Genomic DNA, 18,702 nt, shown 5'->3' with positions numbered 1-18,702 from the left:
ATGTTACCTTTGCATGAGAAGATTTTTGCTCTTTGGAGAGAGTTACAGAAATGTGTGAGTAATCACTATTTCTCAGGGAGATACATAGGAGTCATAGTCTGGTATATAAGAATCAATTTTTTAAATTGAAGCTTTTTATTTTCAAAACATGTGCAAGGATAATTTTTCAATATTGATCCTTGTAAAATCTTTTGTTCTAATTTCCACCCCCTTTCCCCCCACCCTCTCCCCTAGATGGCAAGTAATCCAATATATGTTAAATATGGTAATATATATATATATCAAATATAGACATACATATTTATACAATTATCTTGCTGCATAAGAAAAATCTAATCAAAAAGGAAGAAAAATGAGAAAGAAAATAAAACAACAAGCAAACAACAACAAAAGAAGTGAGAATCCTATGTTGTGATCTACACTCAGCTCCCATGGTCCTCTCTTTGGATGTAGATGGCTCTCTTCATCATAAGACCACTGATAACTGGTTTGAATCATCTCATTTCAAAGAGCCACATCTATCAGAGTTGATCATCATATAATCTTGTTGCTGTGTACAATGATCTCCTCATTCTGCCCATTTTGATGGGGGTGAACTCTGAAACTGTGTCTCCTTTAGTTTGTAAAAGAAGGGAGATTTGGAGTCTCAGGCCCTCCCAGGAAGGCATATCTCCTCAGACAAATTAAGCATTGTCATTCAATTGCAGATCTTGAACAAATCACCAACCCACCCCCACCCCATTGATCTTTTGGGATGGCCCAGATCTTCAGGAAATTCCAGACTTTTAAAAAAAAGAAAGAGGCCTTCAAATTTCATTCAATTGGAGAGTGGCTTGAAACTCCAAGATGAGGCCTGGGAGCATTGGCTCTCTTTTCAACTGGAAGCCTTAGCCTCATACTGTTATAAAGGACAATTCTAAACTTCAAATCTTTGCAGAAGTCCGAATAGGATTATACTTTGCCAAGGGGCCTCTCCTCTTGTGAGACTCCTGCCTGCGTGAAGACATTCTCGTCTCAGTGATAACCTTTTCTTTTTCTCTGCCAGGACTTTGCCACTCAGAAGTCTGTCTTGCTAGAAAAGCTGGCTTCTCAGTGTCAATAAATTTCCATTTTGCCATTCAAACTTTTCGGGTTCGTGAATTCTTTTCACGTTGGACCTGCGTCTCCCACCAAAGAAGAGATTCTTGCATCAATTCTCACATCAACTCTCGGCACTGCCACTAGCCACATCAGTTTCACTCAGCATCCATTCGTGTAAGTCTCTCCAAGCTTCTCTGAAATCATCCTGCTGGTCATTTCTTACACAACAATAATAAGGAATCATTTAAAAAAAAAAAAGTTTGTTGATTGATTGTCCAGGAAGTAGACACAGCGTGTGGTATTGGCTATATGGCATGGCAATATGGAAAGAAAAATAGTGTTCAGGGTAGCATGTGACAGTTGTGAATGATTAAAATGCAATGGTAGAAGTGCAGTCTGAGTTGATGTATGTGAAGAAGGGTCTCTGTTCTAGACTGGACCTGACTTGGGCCAATTTAGGTCTGATTGTAATGCCAAAAGAAACTGAGCAGGACAGAGATTAGAGACCAATTCAATAATTTATTAAATGGAGAGAAATACTGGGACCAATGGATCCCAGGGCTAGACAAGACTATCATCTCACAGAGTCTAGCCCCGAGTATCGGGACAGCAAGCCTTTTATGGAATAACAAGAACAATGACATAATACAGAGACCTAGGTGGGGACAGCCTCATAGATGGAGGTTACTGATATTCTAATGACATTAAGGAATGTCTATAACATCTTTATCTCAACTATTAAGAGGGGACAGTCATGACCTTAAGGCAGAATTATGAAATAGGACAAATGGAGGAACTGGTCACTCCATTAAAAGTGACCTTTGGCATTACATGATGATTGAACAAAATGAGACTCCTGTTGATCATTCAACCATTAACAAAAGGGATTTATTTAAGGATAGCAAGAAAAGGCTTGGGCTACTAAGGAAATGATCTCCACAATTTACATCTTTGCTTCCCTGAATCAGTCATATCTTGAGGAAAGTATCAGTATCTTTTAAGAAAAGACTAGGTTTTCTTGCATGGGGAGAGGAATTAGGATATTGTTCCTACCATTTTTAACCTGCTACAAACTCAGGAGGAGAACATGAGCTCTTTCTCTGGTAGTTGGCTTTGGGGGGCCTGGTAGGTGAGAGGAAGAGTAAGTAAGTGTAGTAACTGTACAGAGATGTATAGTGGAGATCCTTCTCTTCTATGGGCACCAAATGTGGGTACAGGCTAGGAATTACAGTCCAGTTGTTAGCGCCAACTTTGTGCAGCCTATAGTAAGACAGAAGAAGCAATGATGAAGGCTGTCCTCCAGATTTCTGATGTGGAAGGAGCTGTCCAGAAAATTGGCTAGGGATGGGTAGAGCTCAGAGTAACATTATTACTCTTTACAGGGTAAGCTAAATTATCTCATCTAATTGTCTAAGTTTTAAAATATTATGCAGAGAAAGATTGTCTCAGTTGTTTGTAGCTGCTTTTTGGAGAATCAAATTGGCCAAAAATGCTAAAAAACAAAAAACAAACAAACAAACAAACAATGAACCTTGATTTTGGCACTTTTTACTTTTATCTAATATAAGATGATTCAGTTAAGACAATCAAGGTCTCAGGGATCGTGGACATCTAGGAAATAGGGAGACAACAGATATTTAGAGGTGTAGGATATATCTAGAAAGTCTGTAGTGGGGGAGTGCAGGTCTTGAGTGAGATAATCATGAGACCATAGTGGGAGGAGAAAGGATGTCAGTTAGCATGAGAGAGGAAGGCTCTGATGCAAGGGCTCTGTTAGTAGGAATGGTGTAGTAAGACTCAAAGGAGATAATGGATAGAGGTTTGCACTTTGTAAATCTTAAAATGCTATGTAAAGGGCAGTTATTATTGTTGTTATTATCATTTCACTAGCCTACAGTCATCAGATTCCTAATATAATGATGACTTTATTACCTTAGCCTTTTATTACCTTTGCACTTCTGTGGAGTTCAAACAATCTTTATAGAATAATTCTGGCATGTGCTGGTAAATATTTACCTAACAATTCTTCCCCCCAAATGTATATACCTACACTTTTAAGTTTAAATTTAATATGCTTTATTAACATTTTATCCAACACATTTTTTTAGATCATCAGCAAAACAGTCAAAAAAAAAAAAAAAACAAACAAAAAGCCTTGTTTGCTGATTTCCAAGGTGTAAATTGGTCACAATGAAAATTTAACCATTGGAAACTTGGGATAGAAAATGCCATCTGCATCTAGAATTATGAAGAATGAATGTGGGCTGAAGTATATTATTTTCACCTTATTTTTGATTGGTTGTTTGCTTTTTCTTTTTCATGTTTTTTTCCTTTTTTGGTCTGATTTTTCTTGCATGATATGACAGATATGGTAATATGTTTAGAAGGATTGTACATATTTAACCTACATTGGATTACTTGCTGTCAGGAGAAGGAGGGAGTAGAGGGAAGAACGGAAAAACATTTGAAACACAAAATTTTATAGAAATGAATGTTGAAAACTAACTTTACATATTTTTTAAAAAAATATTGTTGAGGGAAAAAAATTTAACCATTGATTCACAGGAACTGGTCTGAGCCAGCTTCACCTGGTTTCACATCACATTTACAAAAGAGGGAATGTTGTATGGTTTGGAGAAAGATTGTAGGTATGGGGGGAGGGGGTTCAAGAGAAGGTCATGGGTGAAGATAGCAGGTAGGAAGAGAAGTCCATCTAGAATAGAAGTAGCCTTGCCCCCAAGAATAGCTAGGTTCCTTATTCCAGAGGTTTTTCAGGCTGCCATCAAGGGGGAACAATTGGACCTATAATTTCACTGGTCAGTGGAATTCTGGGGTGAGAAAACTCCCATCACTATTTCAAGTTAACAACTTCTCCGAAACTTTTAGCCTTTAAGCATTGCTTGTACTTGCTCTGCAATTAAGGGATGTCTCTGAGAGTTTATGGTTTTCCAGGATCACATGGCAGGACAAGACAGAAACAGGTCTTGAATCTAGGTTTTCCCAATTTTACAGCGGGGTCCCTATTCACTATGCTAAGGTAGTTCCAAAATCATAATGTAGAGAAAGGGAACAAAAAGGTTGTGATGACCACATTAGCACCCAGGGTAGTTTAAAATCAGCTGGAGTCAGGATAAACGAAAGCCCTTGATCTTTATTCTTTGTGGAGGTAAAGGGTAATGGAGATACGAAGTGAGAGCAATCGTGACATGAATCTGGCCAGGAGTGATTCTGGCATTCTCACTCCACCCACCAAATCCTCCACCCCATCTCCTACACAACACATCAAACTTGCACAGAGTAGTGGGCAGGGCCATTCTTTCTCCAACCATATATTAATAGAGTATTGCCCAATTGGTAATTAGCCATAAATGGGACCTCAGTGCATCTGCTCAGCTTCAGCCCATTACAAAAGGTGAATACAAGAAAATTCTCTATATAGCAAGCATGCCAGGAAATACCTGTTCCATAACCAAGTATTATTGCTAATCAGCTGGCAGTGGTAAAGCATTTTCCCTATCTAGCTTTTCTCAATCCTCTTCCCAAGCAGGTTGCCAGTGGATGGATAATAGATACAAGTCCAGGCTGGGTATAGCCACAGTTTATTTCACTGGATTTTCAGAGTGTAAGGTTCACTTCATATTGCATAGTATTATAAGCCATTCTTCTTCCTTGAACTCTTTTTTCTGGAATGTGAATATAATACATACAATGCTTTGCATTTACCTTTGCTTTTCAATATGTACCACAAATCTCCTTTTTAATTTTTCTATTTTCCTCTTCAATATATAACTTGCTCTGAATTACTTAAGCTATTTTGTGCTGAAGTTCTACATATTTATTTTGTATATTTGCTATTTTACAATAATGGGGAAAGGAAAATCTATATCTATTTTGGTGGTTTCTTGATTAGAAAGTTCTTTGTCAGAAAAGATCTTCTTTTGAAGGCTTTAATTTTTTTTTCCTAATGCTGAAATTCTAATGAAATGTATACACTGGTAGGGCTTTTGTGTCTGGGGCTCAGAGTAGACTGTGGTACTAGTATAATAATTGGACTCACATTGGAGGAAGGAACAGATAGAGACAGACAGATGGGAATAATCTCAGGAAGGCTGAATTTCCATCTTTGTTATGAGTAGGACAGGAATGGCTGGGCAAGTATCCCCTGGCTCTTCTATTTTGTATAGGGATTTGTATAGATTTGTATAGAAATGAATGTTGAAAACTAACTTTACATATTTTTTTAAAAAAATACTGTTGAGGGAAAAGTAGGGATTTGGGATTTAGAATTATCTCTCTTTTATACAACTGATATTTGAAGTATAGGGTATTGATTGGGGGGGAGGGGAGATAATGGAGAGAATTCTGGATGAAATCACTTTACTTAGCTACTATAAAAAGGGAGAAGTTCTACCTTACCTAAGAAGTTTTTCCATCTTAACAGCTTAATCTTGGTTGGTTTAGCTTCCTCTCCCCAGTATTATTACCCTTCCTACCCCATCCCCCAAAAAGATAATCATGGACACTAAGCTAATATATACATCAAAGTAAGCTTGTAAGACAATAATCAGGGAAGCCATGTGGATTTGTTTAGTTGATAGAATACTCAAAAGACTTATGGAGTTCTATGATACAGAGTGAAATAATTTTTCAACTCAGTTAGGGAGAAAAATGATCTCATCCAATGAGTTTTCTCTATAAGTGTTGAGAACCAAGACACATGTGGAGGTACTGGCTTTTCAACCAACTTTAAAAGTTCTCACATTCTTCATTCAAAGTAAGATCAGAGAAGATCTTACTTTCTCCTATTTTTCTCTTCTTCCTCCTTCTCTTTGTCTCTCTTCATCTAGTCTTCCTGTTTCTGTCTCTCTTTCTCATTTCTAAGCTAATAAAATGTCTTGCCTATCATTGTACTTAGGATCACAGGGGTGTTTTTCAGGGGACAGTCAAATCCATCAAGGATCATGGTTATGCTAGTATATTAATCATTTATTGCTTTATGATTTTTGACAGATTTAAAATCATTGGTTCTGCATGAACAATTCTAACAAATCAGAATATATGAAAGAGAAGTATAGTTCTGTTGTCCTTTTCCATTCAGACTGGAAGAAATCCTCAGGCTTAAGTTTTTGGCACAGGCTGTAGTAAAATTCAGCACAGATGTTTTCAGATATCAGTATTCATCATGAAAAGGATATTCAGGATGTTCACACCACCTGTTAAAAAAAAAAATCCTTGCCATAGAAGAATTTTTTACAATGAAAATTGTATTAATGTAGCTTCCCATGATAACTATTAACAACCACTTTTTTTTTTTTTTCCTACACATACTATCCTCTTTTTTCTTCTACTTACTTGTTCTCCTCCTGAGCTATTCATTCATCTCTTCACTTACTTCCTTGTGGCCACCCACAAGTTCATGTACCTTCTTAGCTTTGAATTCCACCTACAGGGTCTTGACTAGCAGCTTAAAATGGAGATATCAACATATAATAGTGATAGTTCTTTTTGGCAGCTAGGTGGCACAGTGGATAAAATCACTGACCTTGGAGTCAGTGTTGTGCCTCAGTTGTCCTGATTAAGTTTCCTTAAATTGTCCTGCCTCGGTTTCCCTGAATTGATCTGCCTCAGTTCCTAATTGTTCTGATCAATTCTGTAACAACACCACTCCTCCCTCCTAATCATGATGCTCCAGATAAGGAGAAAGACCTTCTATCTTAGCCATCATCAGAATGTCTGGTGCCTCTCCCCACCCTGTCAGAACTCAATGCTCTGACCCCGCCCTGCCTCGGTCTACCCCTGTAGCTGAGCCACATGTATATAAACTTCATGAGAAGCACACATTAGTGGCTGGATGTTTTGGACATCAGCCCTGGGGGCAACATGCCCCCAGAACAAACTCTAATCTCTATTTTGCCTCAGTTTCTCTGGCATTAGATCAGGAGGACCTGAATTCAAATTTGGCCTCAGATATTTACTAGTTGTGTGATTCTGGACAAATCACTTAACTCCAACTGCCTCCAAAAAACCACCACAACTAACACAAAAAAAACAAGAACAAAACCCAAAAAACAAACACATCAACCACCCCAAAACAAACAAACAAACCAAAAAAAACCATACAATAATGGTAGTAGGTAGTAGCCACTTAGATATGTCTCTTTCTGACTATTTCCTTTTTTCCCAAATACTCTAAGGTTTTCAAGTCCTAAGATGTTACCTGGCCAGTGTTTAATTTCCTTCCCAGCCCAGTATGCCAGTAACATTTTCTAATGAAAAAAAAAAATTGCAGCTGAAAAGGAACATTGAAATGCAAATATGAAAGTGAAGAGAAAATGTAAAAGGTAGAAAAGGGACTTTAGGAGATTAAACTGTTTATGTTCTAAGAGAGAAGGGGAATGATAAGAATCCTTTTCAGAAATATAATATCATAAAAGGTCATACAGATAGTAAAAACAGCAACAACAAAAAAAAAATCTTCAAGAGGATTTAAGTTTTTATGATGCCAAAAAAAAGAAACAAAAAAGGGAAGGGGAAAGTATACTTTGGGGCGAAATTGGAGGAAGGAGGGGGAACACTTCACATAATTGGGGGTGCAAAAAGGATATACAAACATGGATATTATGGAAGGGATGGAATCACTTGAACTTCATTTTCAACTAAGCTGGCCAAAAGAGGGGAGAACATATACATTCACATACACACAGATACTAAGAATTTAGTGTTGACTGATAAATGGTCAAAGGCTATGAACAGACAATTTTCAGATGAAGAAATTAAAGCCATCTGTAGTCATTTTTAAAAAATGCTCTAAATCACTAGAAAAATGAAAATTAAAGACAACTCTGATGTACTACCACACACCTCTCAGATTGGCTAAGATGACAAGAAAAGATAATGAAGAATGTTGGTGGGAATGTGAAACACTAATATATTATTGGTGGAGTTGTGAACTGATTCAACCAATCTGTAGAACAATTTGGAACTATGGCCAAGGGCTATCAAACTATGCACAAACTATGCAGTATTTCTACTAGGTCTGTATCCCAAAGAGATCATAAAAAAAGGGGAAAAGACCCACATGTGCAAATGTTTGTAGCAACCCTCTTTGTAGTGGCAAAGAACTGGAAACTGAGCGGATGTCCATCATTTGGGAAATAGTTGAATAGGATATGGCATATGAATATAATGGAATATTATTGTTCTATAAGAAATGCTGAGCAGGCTGATTCGAGAAAAGTCTGGAGAGACTTTTATGATTTGGTACTGAGTGAAGTGAGCAAAACCAAGAGAACATTCATTGCACACAGTAACAAAATTATGTGATGATCAATTTTGATGGATTTGGCTCTTTATCAACAATGAAATAATTTAAGGCAATTCCAATAGATTGGGGATGGGAAATTCCATTTGTATTCAAAGAGAGAATTATGAAGACTGAATGTAGATCAAAGCATATTATTTTAACCTTTGTTTGTTCCTCATGTTGTTCCCTCCCCCCCCCTTTTAAATCTGATCTTTCTTTTATAACATGACAAAAATGAAAATAGGTTTAAAAGAATTGCATATATTTAACCTATATCTAATTGCTTGCTATGTTGGGGAGAGGATAGAGAAGGGAGAGAGAAAAATTTGGAACACAGTCTTACAAAAATGAATGTTGAAAACTATGTTTGTATGTATTGGAAAAAATACTATTGAAAATTAAAAAAAAAATAGGTGGTGGGATATTCAACTCAACAGGCATAGAAAAAGGAAGAGAAGAGGGAAAAAGAGAATATACCAGGGAAAGCAGATCCATTGAGGTATTAGTCACCCATCTTTAAAGAGAATTAAAAAGGAATTTAAAAAAAAAAAGAAAGAAAAGATAGGAATCTATCTATAATAAGGGCAGGGATAAAGAAAAAGTATAAGAAAAAAATGGTGATAAGCAAGCAATTGACTATCAACTATAAATGTGAATGGGATGAACTCAATCATAAAACAGACTATATAAAGGATTAGAAAGCAAAACCCAGTAATATATTCTTTACAAGAAATCCCTTTAAGACACAAAGTTGAACTATAGAATTGGAGTAAAATCTGTTATGTTTCAGTGTACTACAAAAAAAAGAAAAGAAAGCAATTATGGCTTCAGATAAGGCAATAGGAAAATGGACAATTAAAAGAACCAGGGAAACAATATCTTGCTGAAAAATACCACATATATAATATATACACATATACAATCATTTTCAAAACACAATAAACCAACAAGCATATTATCCAAATGCTTAAGGAAAAGTTTAAGTGAATTATAAGGAAAAATAGATGGGGGAGAAAGGAAATCTTCATGTATCCTTTTTTGGGCTGAAAAAATAAACAAGACATTTTTAAGAACCTGAATAAAATTTTTAAAAATTTAGATATGAATACCATGCATGACCTATTTAACATGTATAGGACTGCTTGTCATCTGGGTGAGGGGGGGTGGAGGGAGGGAGGGGAAAAAATCGGAACAGAAGTGAGTGCAAGGGATAATGTTGTAAAAAATTATCCTGGCATGGGTTCTGTCAATAAAAAGTTATTAATTAAAAAAAAAAAAAAAACTTAGGCAGGGGAAATGATTAAATCCTAAAAACTTTCCTTCTTCTTCTTTTTTAATTAAAGTTTTTTATTTACAAAAAAAAAAAAATTAAATACGATAGACCTCTAATGATGAAAAGGATTATATTTATTTCTCAGCTATGCATGGTGGTTATAAAAATTGACAAAATATTCAGGCATAAGACCCACAGAAACAAATACTGAATAGTAGAAATATTAAATATATTTTAGAAATTAAAATACAACAAAATTATATTAAGTAAAAGGTCATTAAAATTATTAAAACCAACTGTTGAATAAATGTTAATATTAAAGAATTGGTAGGTCAAAGAACAAATCACAGAAAGAGGTCTTTTAAAGATTATGATGGAAATGAGACAATATGCCAACATTTTTGGTTTGTAACAAAGTAGAGGATAAAATTTTTAACTCCAAACAATTTAATTAACAGAAACAGAAGAATGGATTAAAAATCAAAAATATATTTAAAAACAAACACAGAAGACAACAAATAAACTGCAAAATAAAAAATCATGAAAATTAAGGTAAAGATTAATGAAATTGAAAGGAAAAACCTTTTTGAATTAATAAATAAAACTAGGAATTTTGGGGTCAGGGCAATAAAATAGGAAAACAATAAATCAATTTGATTTTAAAGAAGAAAGAAAATAACCAAATTACCAGTGTTAAACATTAAGAAAAATAATTGACAATAATCACAGGAGAAAAGATATTAAAAAAACCACTTAGCCCAACTATATGCCAATAAAATTCAAACCCTAAATGAAATAAATTAATATTTATAAAATTATAAAATATCAAGATTAACAAAGCAAGAAATAAAAAATATAAATAGCTCTATCTCAAAGGAAAAAAATGAACAATTAATAAATAAACCCTTGAAAAGAAGGAAAACCTAGGACCAGATAGATTCAATTGAATTCTATCAAAATTCAGAAAAAGATTAAAACTAATATTATCTAAACTGTTTGAAGATTTGCAAAAGAAAAGTTTCTACCAAATATCTTCTATGAAACATATACCATGTTAATATGTACAAGAGGGATAGTAAAAGAGAAACAGAAAAAAAATTGACTAATATTCTTAATAAACATTGACAAAAACATTTACATAAAATCATAGTAAAAGGGTAAATCAACATGTCCCAAAGATTAGAGAGTATGACCAGCTAAGTTGTTTTAATATTAGCCAAATCATAATTATAATTAGCCATGTCAATTACTAAAAATTACATGATTCTTATATATAGAATTTGAAAACTTTTGATATATCATACCCATTTTCATTAAAAACACCAGAAAATATAGAAATAAATGGACTTTTTAAACGTGATAAATAATATAGATTTGAAGCAAAGAGTCAGCATTATATGTAGTTGGGGTAAATTAGAATAATTAGAATGTTTTTCAATAAAATTAGAGGTGAAACTTGTGCCACAGTTCTCTTTTATTGTCCTGACTCAGTTTTCCTAAATTGGTTCTGCCTCAGTTTCTCTAATTGGTTCTGCCTCAAGTTTTCCTAATTGTTCTGCCTCAGTTTCCCTAATTGGTCCTGCCTTGGTTTTCTTAATTGTTCTGCCTTAATCTCCTTACTTGCAAACCCCACCCCCTCTGGTTCATGAAGAAGACTGATATAACTCAGGTCTATTTGCTCTAAGGTTATAAATTGTCAATGAGTAAACTCAGAAAGGGGGACTCCAGACTTTGTGTCTATAGTCAGATATTATCTTGAACTCCCACTTTGTTAGAATTTATGGTCCTACCCTCCCAACCTGTCAGAGCCGAATTGATGGTTCCTGCCTGGAGATTCCTGCTCACCAGAGTTCGAACTCTACCCCCCTGCCTTTGCCTAGCTACTGTGTATAAATATGTCATTGAGAACTCACATTGGCTGCTGGATGCTGGCTGGATGCTGAATTCTTAGAGACAATAGTCTCATTCAGCCCTAGGACGAAACCATGGATCCATTTGGTCCCAGTAAATTTTTCCCTTTCAAATAAAATATTAAAAACTCTCTAATCTCTATCTTGCCTCAGTTTCTCTGGCACTACAAAACAAGAATATCAATTGTCAGCACTTCTCTTTGATATAGTCACTAGGTAAATTGGCTATAACAAATAGACAACAACAGCAACAAAAACACGACACCTAATTTTATTCTATTACATTCCAAAAACAAAGAAAATAAAAGATCACTTTTCCCAGATGATGTGTTGTAGTTAGGGAGCATAGCGTCAAATGAAAAATTAATGGAAATAGTAACTTATGCAAAGTTTTAGGACATAAAATAAATCCTCACAAACCATCAGCATTTCTCTAGACTGCCAATAAAAGCCAGCAAGAACAGATTAAAAAGAGAAATTTTATGTAAAATTATCACAGAATATATAAAGGGAGCCTATTTTCCAAATACACACAAGAACTATATAAATTCAACTACAAACCCCTGTTTACAAAAACAAAACTAGACCTATATTTTGGAGAAATATCAATTGCTTATGGATAGAATAAGACCATGTAAAGAAAAAGTAATACCACTAAAGTTAACTTATTTATTAAGTGCCATAACCATCAGACTTCCAAAAGATTACTTTATAGAGCAATAACATTAATAATGAAATTCCTAAGAAGGCACAAAAAAATCAATCTCAAGGGGAATAATGAAACAAAGTGGAAATAAAGGAAGGTTAGTAGTATCACATCTAAATCTATACTACAAAGCAGCAATTTTCAAAATAATATGGAACTGGTTAAAAAATAGAGGTTGATTACTGGATCAGATTATATATACAATTTACAGAAATAAACTCATTTAGGAGCTCACTATTTGAGAAACACAAATCCCCAGCTACTGGGGAAAGGATTCATTTTTTTGATAAAAAAGTTCTGGGAAAATTGGACAACAGTATAGGAGAAATTAAATTTAGAACAGTGCCTCACACTGTGTACCATATAAAGTTCTGAATGAATATTTCATCTAGATATAAAAGGCAACAGCAAAAACAAATTAGAAAGTAAAAGGAAAAAAATATTGATCAGATATGAATTGAGGAAGAGCTTATGATTAAACAAGGTACAGAAGAGCACAAATGATAAAATGGAAAATTTAGTTTATAAAATTAAAAACTTTTGCACAAATAAATTGAATAAGATTAAGGTTTGAATGGAATCAGTTAACTGGGGGGGGGGGGGAAGGGGAAATCTTTGCAGCAAGTTCTGATAAAGTTCTTATTTACAATATACACAAGAAACTGATTCAAATTCATGAGATTAAGGGCCCTTCCTCAACTGACAAATGGTTTAAGGATATGAGCAAAGAGTTTTCAAGGAAAGAAACTTAAGCTCTTTATAACCATATGAAAAAAATGTTCCAAATCATTAGTCATTAGTAAAGGAACTCTGAAATCTTATCTCATAATCATAACATAGAGAAAGAAAACAAAAAAAAAGTTCATAAATTTTGAAGAGATTTCAAGACAAAACGCATATTTATGAGTTGTTGCTGGAGTGACACTACAAATGGGAAACAAACCTGGAAAACAATTTGGAGTTATGCAAAAGAAGTTATTAAACAATGCATATACTATTGTTAAGTCTACACCTCCAAAGAAAAAGTTCCTATATGAACAAAAATACCTATAGAAATTTTTTGTGATGACAAAGAACTAGAAACAAAATGGGTGCCTGTCAAGTGCGGAACAACTAAACAAATTTTGGTAGAAGAATGCAATGGAATAATACTATTGGACTGGAAGAAATGAGAAAAAAAGATGATTTTAAAAGAAATATGGAAAAACATGAGTGAAATGATTCAGTGAAGTAAGTAGAACTAGAACAATTTATCCAATAATATAAATATCATACAAATGAATAATTTTGAAAGACTAACAAAATCTGATCAAATGATCAATTGAGTATAGAAAACTGATAAGGAATACTGTCCACTTTCTAACAAATTTAACAAGAAGGAAAGAAAAAAAAAGAATGCTAATAATTAAAAAAATTTTTTTAACATTATCTTTTGCAAAAAGTCTTTCCTGATCTTTCTCTTAAATCTAGTGCCTTCCTTCTATTGACTATATCTGAATTATCCTATATTTATATTATTGTACAGAATTATTTGCATGTTGTCTTTCTCAGATTGTGAGCTGATTGATATCAGGAATTTTTGGTTTTTTGGCTTTTGTTTTGTTTTGTTTTGTTTTGTTTTCCCTAACTCTTAGCACAGTACTTGGAACTTAGTGGGTACCTCCCAAGTGCTTGTTGACTTTACTTGTATTTCTGTTTATGGATATCTATTTATATTAAAAATAAAAATAATTTAAAAAAGAAATTAGAGAGATTCTGTATTTCATTTTATCGATGAGGAAGCTGAAGCCCAGAGAGTTTGGGTGATTTTCCCAAGATCAAATAACTGATTTATGGCAGAACCAAGATTAGAACTGATGTGTTCTGAGTCTTAAGTCAGTACTTTCTATTATATCACTGCTGCCTGCCCTATTAATTTTCTCATGCAGGCAGTATCTATGTAGTTTATGAAAGAGGATTTAGTCTTGAGGGCTGAATCTCCTAAATCAATGGCATCTGCTACAGAATCCCCCAGAACTTACATGAGCATTTGCACAAAGCGAGCATTTTTATTCAAGGCTTCAATGTTCTTTATTTCTTCATCAGTAAGTGAGAAGTCAAAGATCTGATATAAGAGAAAAAGAAAAAAGTAAGATAATTCCAGGAGCATCATAATATACTTTGAGACTTTTAAGTAGGATGATACCTGACAGTACAAAACAATGTTTGGATAAACTCATAATCCTAAATTTTGAGGCTCCAAAGGGAAAATTTATGGAAATTCTAGTACATGATTTTCTTGCATTTTTTTTTTCTGATCCTCTTTCAGCCTTAGTGCTCTTCTCTACTTTTGTTGGGGGGGAAGCTAAGCAATATGGGAAAATCATACTTTTCTATGGTATTGGATTGGTGAATACTTAACAACCAGCTCTCTTCTCTATATCCCAATGACAAACTTTAAAATGGATTTGCTTTATTAAACTTTTCCCCATTATGCTCTTAAATCTAGACAATTAATAAAAAAAGATAAATCCAGTCTGCTTTGTAGTATTTGCTTAGTCCCCCCTGAAAAATCAACAACTTCTCTTGAAATACAATATGAAATGGCTTTAGCACACCCCTGGAATCTACCTTCATTTCAATCAAGTCCTTGATTAACTCAATCTTCAAGACTAGTGAAAATACAGGATGAGCAACTTTTCATCAATATAGTTTGCATTTTGTAACCTTAAAGGCAAAATGCTGCCTAATATTTACAAGAGGGATAAACAACAAGCCAAGTTATAGTTTACCCTTTTGACTTCCTTTCAGTTAAAAAAGGTAATTGTTCTTTGGCTAAGATGTTCTATTTGGATCATAGGCTTTTAATTTCATCATATGAATTGATGATAAAATATAGTTAAACAAATAACATTTCAAATGCAAATATCCTCAGGTAACAACCTAAGAATTTAACAGAATTATGAATAAAATGATTAATTATGAATTTAATTGATTTTTCATTTTGGTCATAGACATTACCTAATATTAGATTTTTAGCTGAGCTATTAACATAACAAGGATGATTCAATAACTCTTAGTTTATTCCTTCCTTCTCATTTAATCTGACTAATTCTTTCATTTTTGTTTTTACTGCACAAGAAGATGCTGGCATTATAGAGTTGGTTATCAGTTGCTAACGCTGAAGCAGACAGGTAGTTGAAATCTGGATGATCTTCAAGTCTCATTAATATCTCTCTACCTTTACTAAACTTTCTTTTTTTAAATACAGATATACTAACAATTAGAAATTTTGAATGATAAAGGTTTCAAGTTTTTTACCATTCTCATTTAACAAATGAGAATTTTCCCCTTCTCACTTAACAAGCAACGGGTAAGACAGAAGAAGACAGGAAAATAATAGAACAGGATAATTCACAAATTAGAAATTCCATCCCTGAATAATTGATCATTGGCTCTAATTCAGTCAGATTAAATCTAGACACAGAAATGACTCTTGGTAAAAATCACTAAGAAAACAAATAGTGTACTGCTTTTTGAATACTGGTGATTCACTTTTGCCATTCTTATTGTCAGTCTCTATGTAAGAGGTAGTGCCCAATATATTGACACTTTTTTATGCAGTTTCACAAATTCTCTTACCTGGAAGTTTTCTTTTATCCTTTTAGGATTAAAACTTCTCGGAATGACAGCCATCCCTCGTTGCACATTGAATCGTAGAGCGATTTGTGCTGCTGTCTTATTGTATTTTTTACCCAAGGAGATTAGCAAAGGGTCTTCCAGCAAGGGAGGAAAATCTGTGTTCACCCTGTAAACAAGAACAAAACATGTGTGAAATTTAGATCAAGCTAAAAATCAAACAGAATAACTTACCTACCACCTTCCCCCTCTCCCATTGGATTATCTACAAAGAAAATCCAAATGAACGGAAGGCAGATATTCCTGAATAGGTTGTTCCCCAATAAACCTTCAAGTAAGAGTTCTTCCCTGCTCCAAATTGCATATAACAATTGCTGGTTGCCAATTGTTCATCAAATTGTGAAAGATAAGGTGGCTGTTCTCTGGTTCTAGCTTATAGTCATAGCGTCTGTATATTTCTCAGTCTCTGTGTCTTGCCAGTCTTTGGGGATGTAATTAGCTTGTAATAAAGAAAATCACCTCCTGCTGCATTCCAAAAGACAGAGATGAATAAAATGCTATCCAAGGGCTCAAAGAATAGTTGAAATGGCATAGCTATAATGCAAGTAAAGTACAGTGGGTTTTTTTTTAAAGTATGAACAAAATGCTACAGAAGTTTGGAATTGGTTGGATGAGTTGAAAAAGACTTCTTAAGAGGTGTCTTATGAATTAGGCATTGAAGCATGGGTCAAATTTCAGTAAGTCAGTATGGGATGGAGGGCATTTCAAGCATAGGAAATCTTATGAGCAAAACTACAATGGAGGAGAAAGTATTATATTAGTACCTTTTTTTTTTTTCCTGAGGCAATTGAAGTTAAGTGACTTGCCCAGGGTTACACAGCTAGGAAGTGTTAAGTGTCTGAGGCCAAATTTGAACTCAAGTCCTCCTGACTTTAGGGCTGGTGCTCTATCCACTTCAACACCTAACTGCCCCCTATTTTACTAGTTCTTAAAGCATTAATTTAAGGTTGAACTTTTTTTTTTTTTTTTTTTTTAAATCATGTCATGTTCCCACCTTCATGGGCCCATTTGGGATTTTCTTGATAAAGATAATGAAGTGATTTCTCTTTCCTTCTCCAGTTCATTTTACAGATAGGAAAACTGAGATAAACAGGGTAAGTGACTTGCTCAGGATCACACAGATAGTAAGGATTTGAGGCTAGATTTAAAACCAGGAAGATGAGTCATTTCTGACTCCAGCATCAGCACTGTTCACTGTGCCACCTAGCCTCTTCCAAGAATTAGAGAAAAGCAAACAATTCAGATTTGAATCTTCAGAAAGAATAGGAAATGGTATCATATATTAATTCTTTATTATGTAATTATTATAGATCATTTCCTTTACTATATAGGTATTGTTAAACAAAGTGGGATACAGAAATTGAGAAAATTCTGAGAAATATAATGAATTATACCATTTAAAATAAGCACCATCTATTTGTTAAAGAAAAATATCAACATCAACATTCCGGAAATAGTCAATATAAAAAAGCTTAAAAACTTATTTTAAAAAATCAAATTTCTTCTCTTCTTTATTGATCTTGGTATACAATATCTTTTTGGAGGAACACATTTCTGAAATATAAGTTTTTTTTTTTAATTTGATCTATTTCAGTTCTTGACTGCATTTCCTTAAAGATCTGATCAATTGATACATAAATTTCTTTCTTTTTTTTTTTTTTAATTTTTTATTTAATAGCCTTTTATTTACAGGTTATATGCATGAGTAACTTTACAGCATTAACAATTGCCAAACCTCTTGTTCCAATTTTTCACCTCTTACCCCCTACCCCCTCCCCTAGATGGCAGGATGACCAGTAGAGATACATAAATTTCAAGAAATTGTCTTTGTTTCAAGCTCTGAATATATCGAAGAACACTGTAGATTTTTAAAAGATATTTAAGTGAAGATTCCTTCTCTTTTAAAGATGTAAATCTTTGGCATCAATTCAAACTGTTTTTTCTTATTTTTCATCTGTTTAATTTGATGAGGAAAATGTTCCTCATCAAAATAGTAATAGTGCTAACTTCATGTAAAGCATGTAAAAAATAACTTATGGAGGACAATTTCTTTACCATTCTGCAAAATTTTCTCAAAATGAAATTTTTGTTCCTCTAATTTTTCTCTTTCTTTTTTTTTCTCTTTTTGCTGAGACAATTGGGGTTAACTGACTTGCCCAGGGTCACACAGCTAGGAAATGTTAAATGTCTGAGGCCAGATTTGAACTCCGTCCTCCTGACTTCAGGGCTGATGCCACATAGCTGCCCCATTCCTCTAATTTTTCAATAAACAAACACAAGGTCAGGAAATTGTTTAAGAAGTTTTTTGAGGAATATCTTTTTTTCAGATTTGCATGTTATGCCATAGTTCTCTTTTATTGTCCTGACTCAGTTTCCCTAATTGTTCTGCCTCAGTTTATAATTGTTCTGCTCAATCCTTCAAAATCTCCCCTCCTTCTTAATCAGAATATTTGATAAGGATAAAAGACTTTATATTTTAGAATATCAGAATGCCTCTCCCTATCCCAAGCTATCAGAATATCAGATACCATTTTTAGAGGATGCCTCTCCCCATTTCCGGGGTGCCTTCCCCCATTAGGTCATCCCATCTCTGGTGACTTGCCCCACCCTGTCAGGGTCCCATTCCTGCTCTCAGCACCCTGACTCCATCCCTGCCTTGGGCTATCCCCTGTGTCTGAACCACGTGTCTATAGGTCATTGAGAGCTCACATTATTTGCTGGATTCTTGGAGATGATAGTGTCATTTAGTCCT

The 18,702-nt window shown here is 34.2% G+C and overlaps 1 protein-coding gene across 1 annotated transcript in view; it reads right to left on the bottom strand.

Annotated features, from left to right (window-relative positions):
- Positions 1 to 5,953: 5,953 nt before the first annotated feature.
- Positions 5,954 to 18,702, bottom strand: part of AKR1D1 (aldo-keto reductase family 1 member D1) — a 71,680-nt gene continuing 58,931 nt past the window's right edge. The window contains exons 7-9 of the mRNA XM_012551055.3: positions 15,894 to 16,059; positions 14,294 to 14,376; positions 5,954 to 6,293 (exon numbers count right to left, since the gene is read on the bottom strand). Coding sequence (XP_012406509.1) covers positions 6,251 to 6,293; positions 14,294 to 14,376; positions 15,894 to 16,059 — 292 coding nt within the window. The 3' untranslated portion in view covers positions 5,954 to 6,250. The remainder of the gene's footprint in view (positions 6,294 to 14,293; positions 14,377 to 15,893; positions 16,060 to 18,702) is intronic.

The sequence above is a fragment of the Sarcophilus harrisii genome, chromosome 5 (assembly GCF_902635505.1).
Source record: "Sarcophilus harrisii chromosome 5, mSarHar1.11, whole genome shotgun sequence".
In the NCBI taxonomy this organism is placed as follows: domain Eukaryota; kingdom Metazoa; phylum Chordata; class Mammalia; order Dasyuromorphia; family Dasyuridae; genus Sarcophilus; species Sarcophilus harrisii.
The sequence above is the reverse complement of the archived record's forward strand: the minus strand, read 5'-3'. Positions and strand labels throughout refer to the sequence as shown.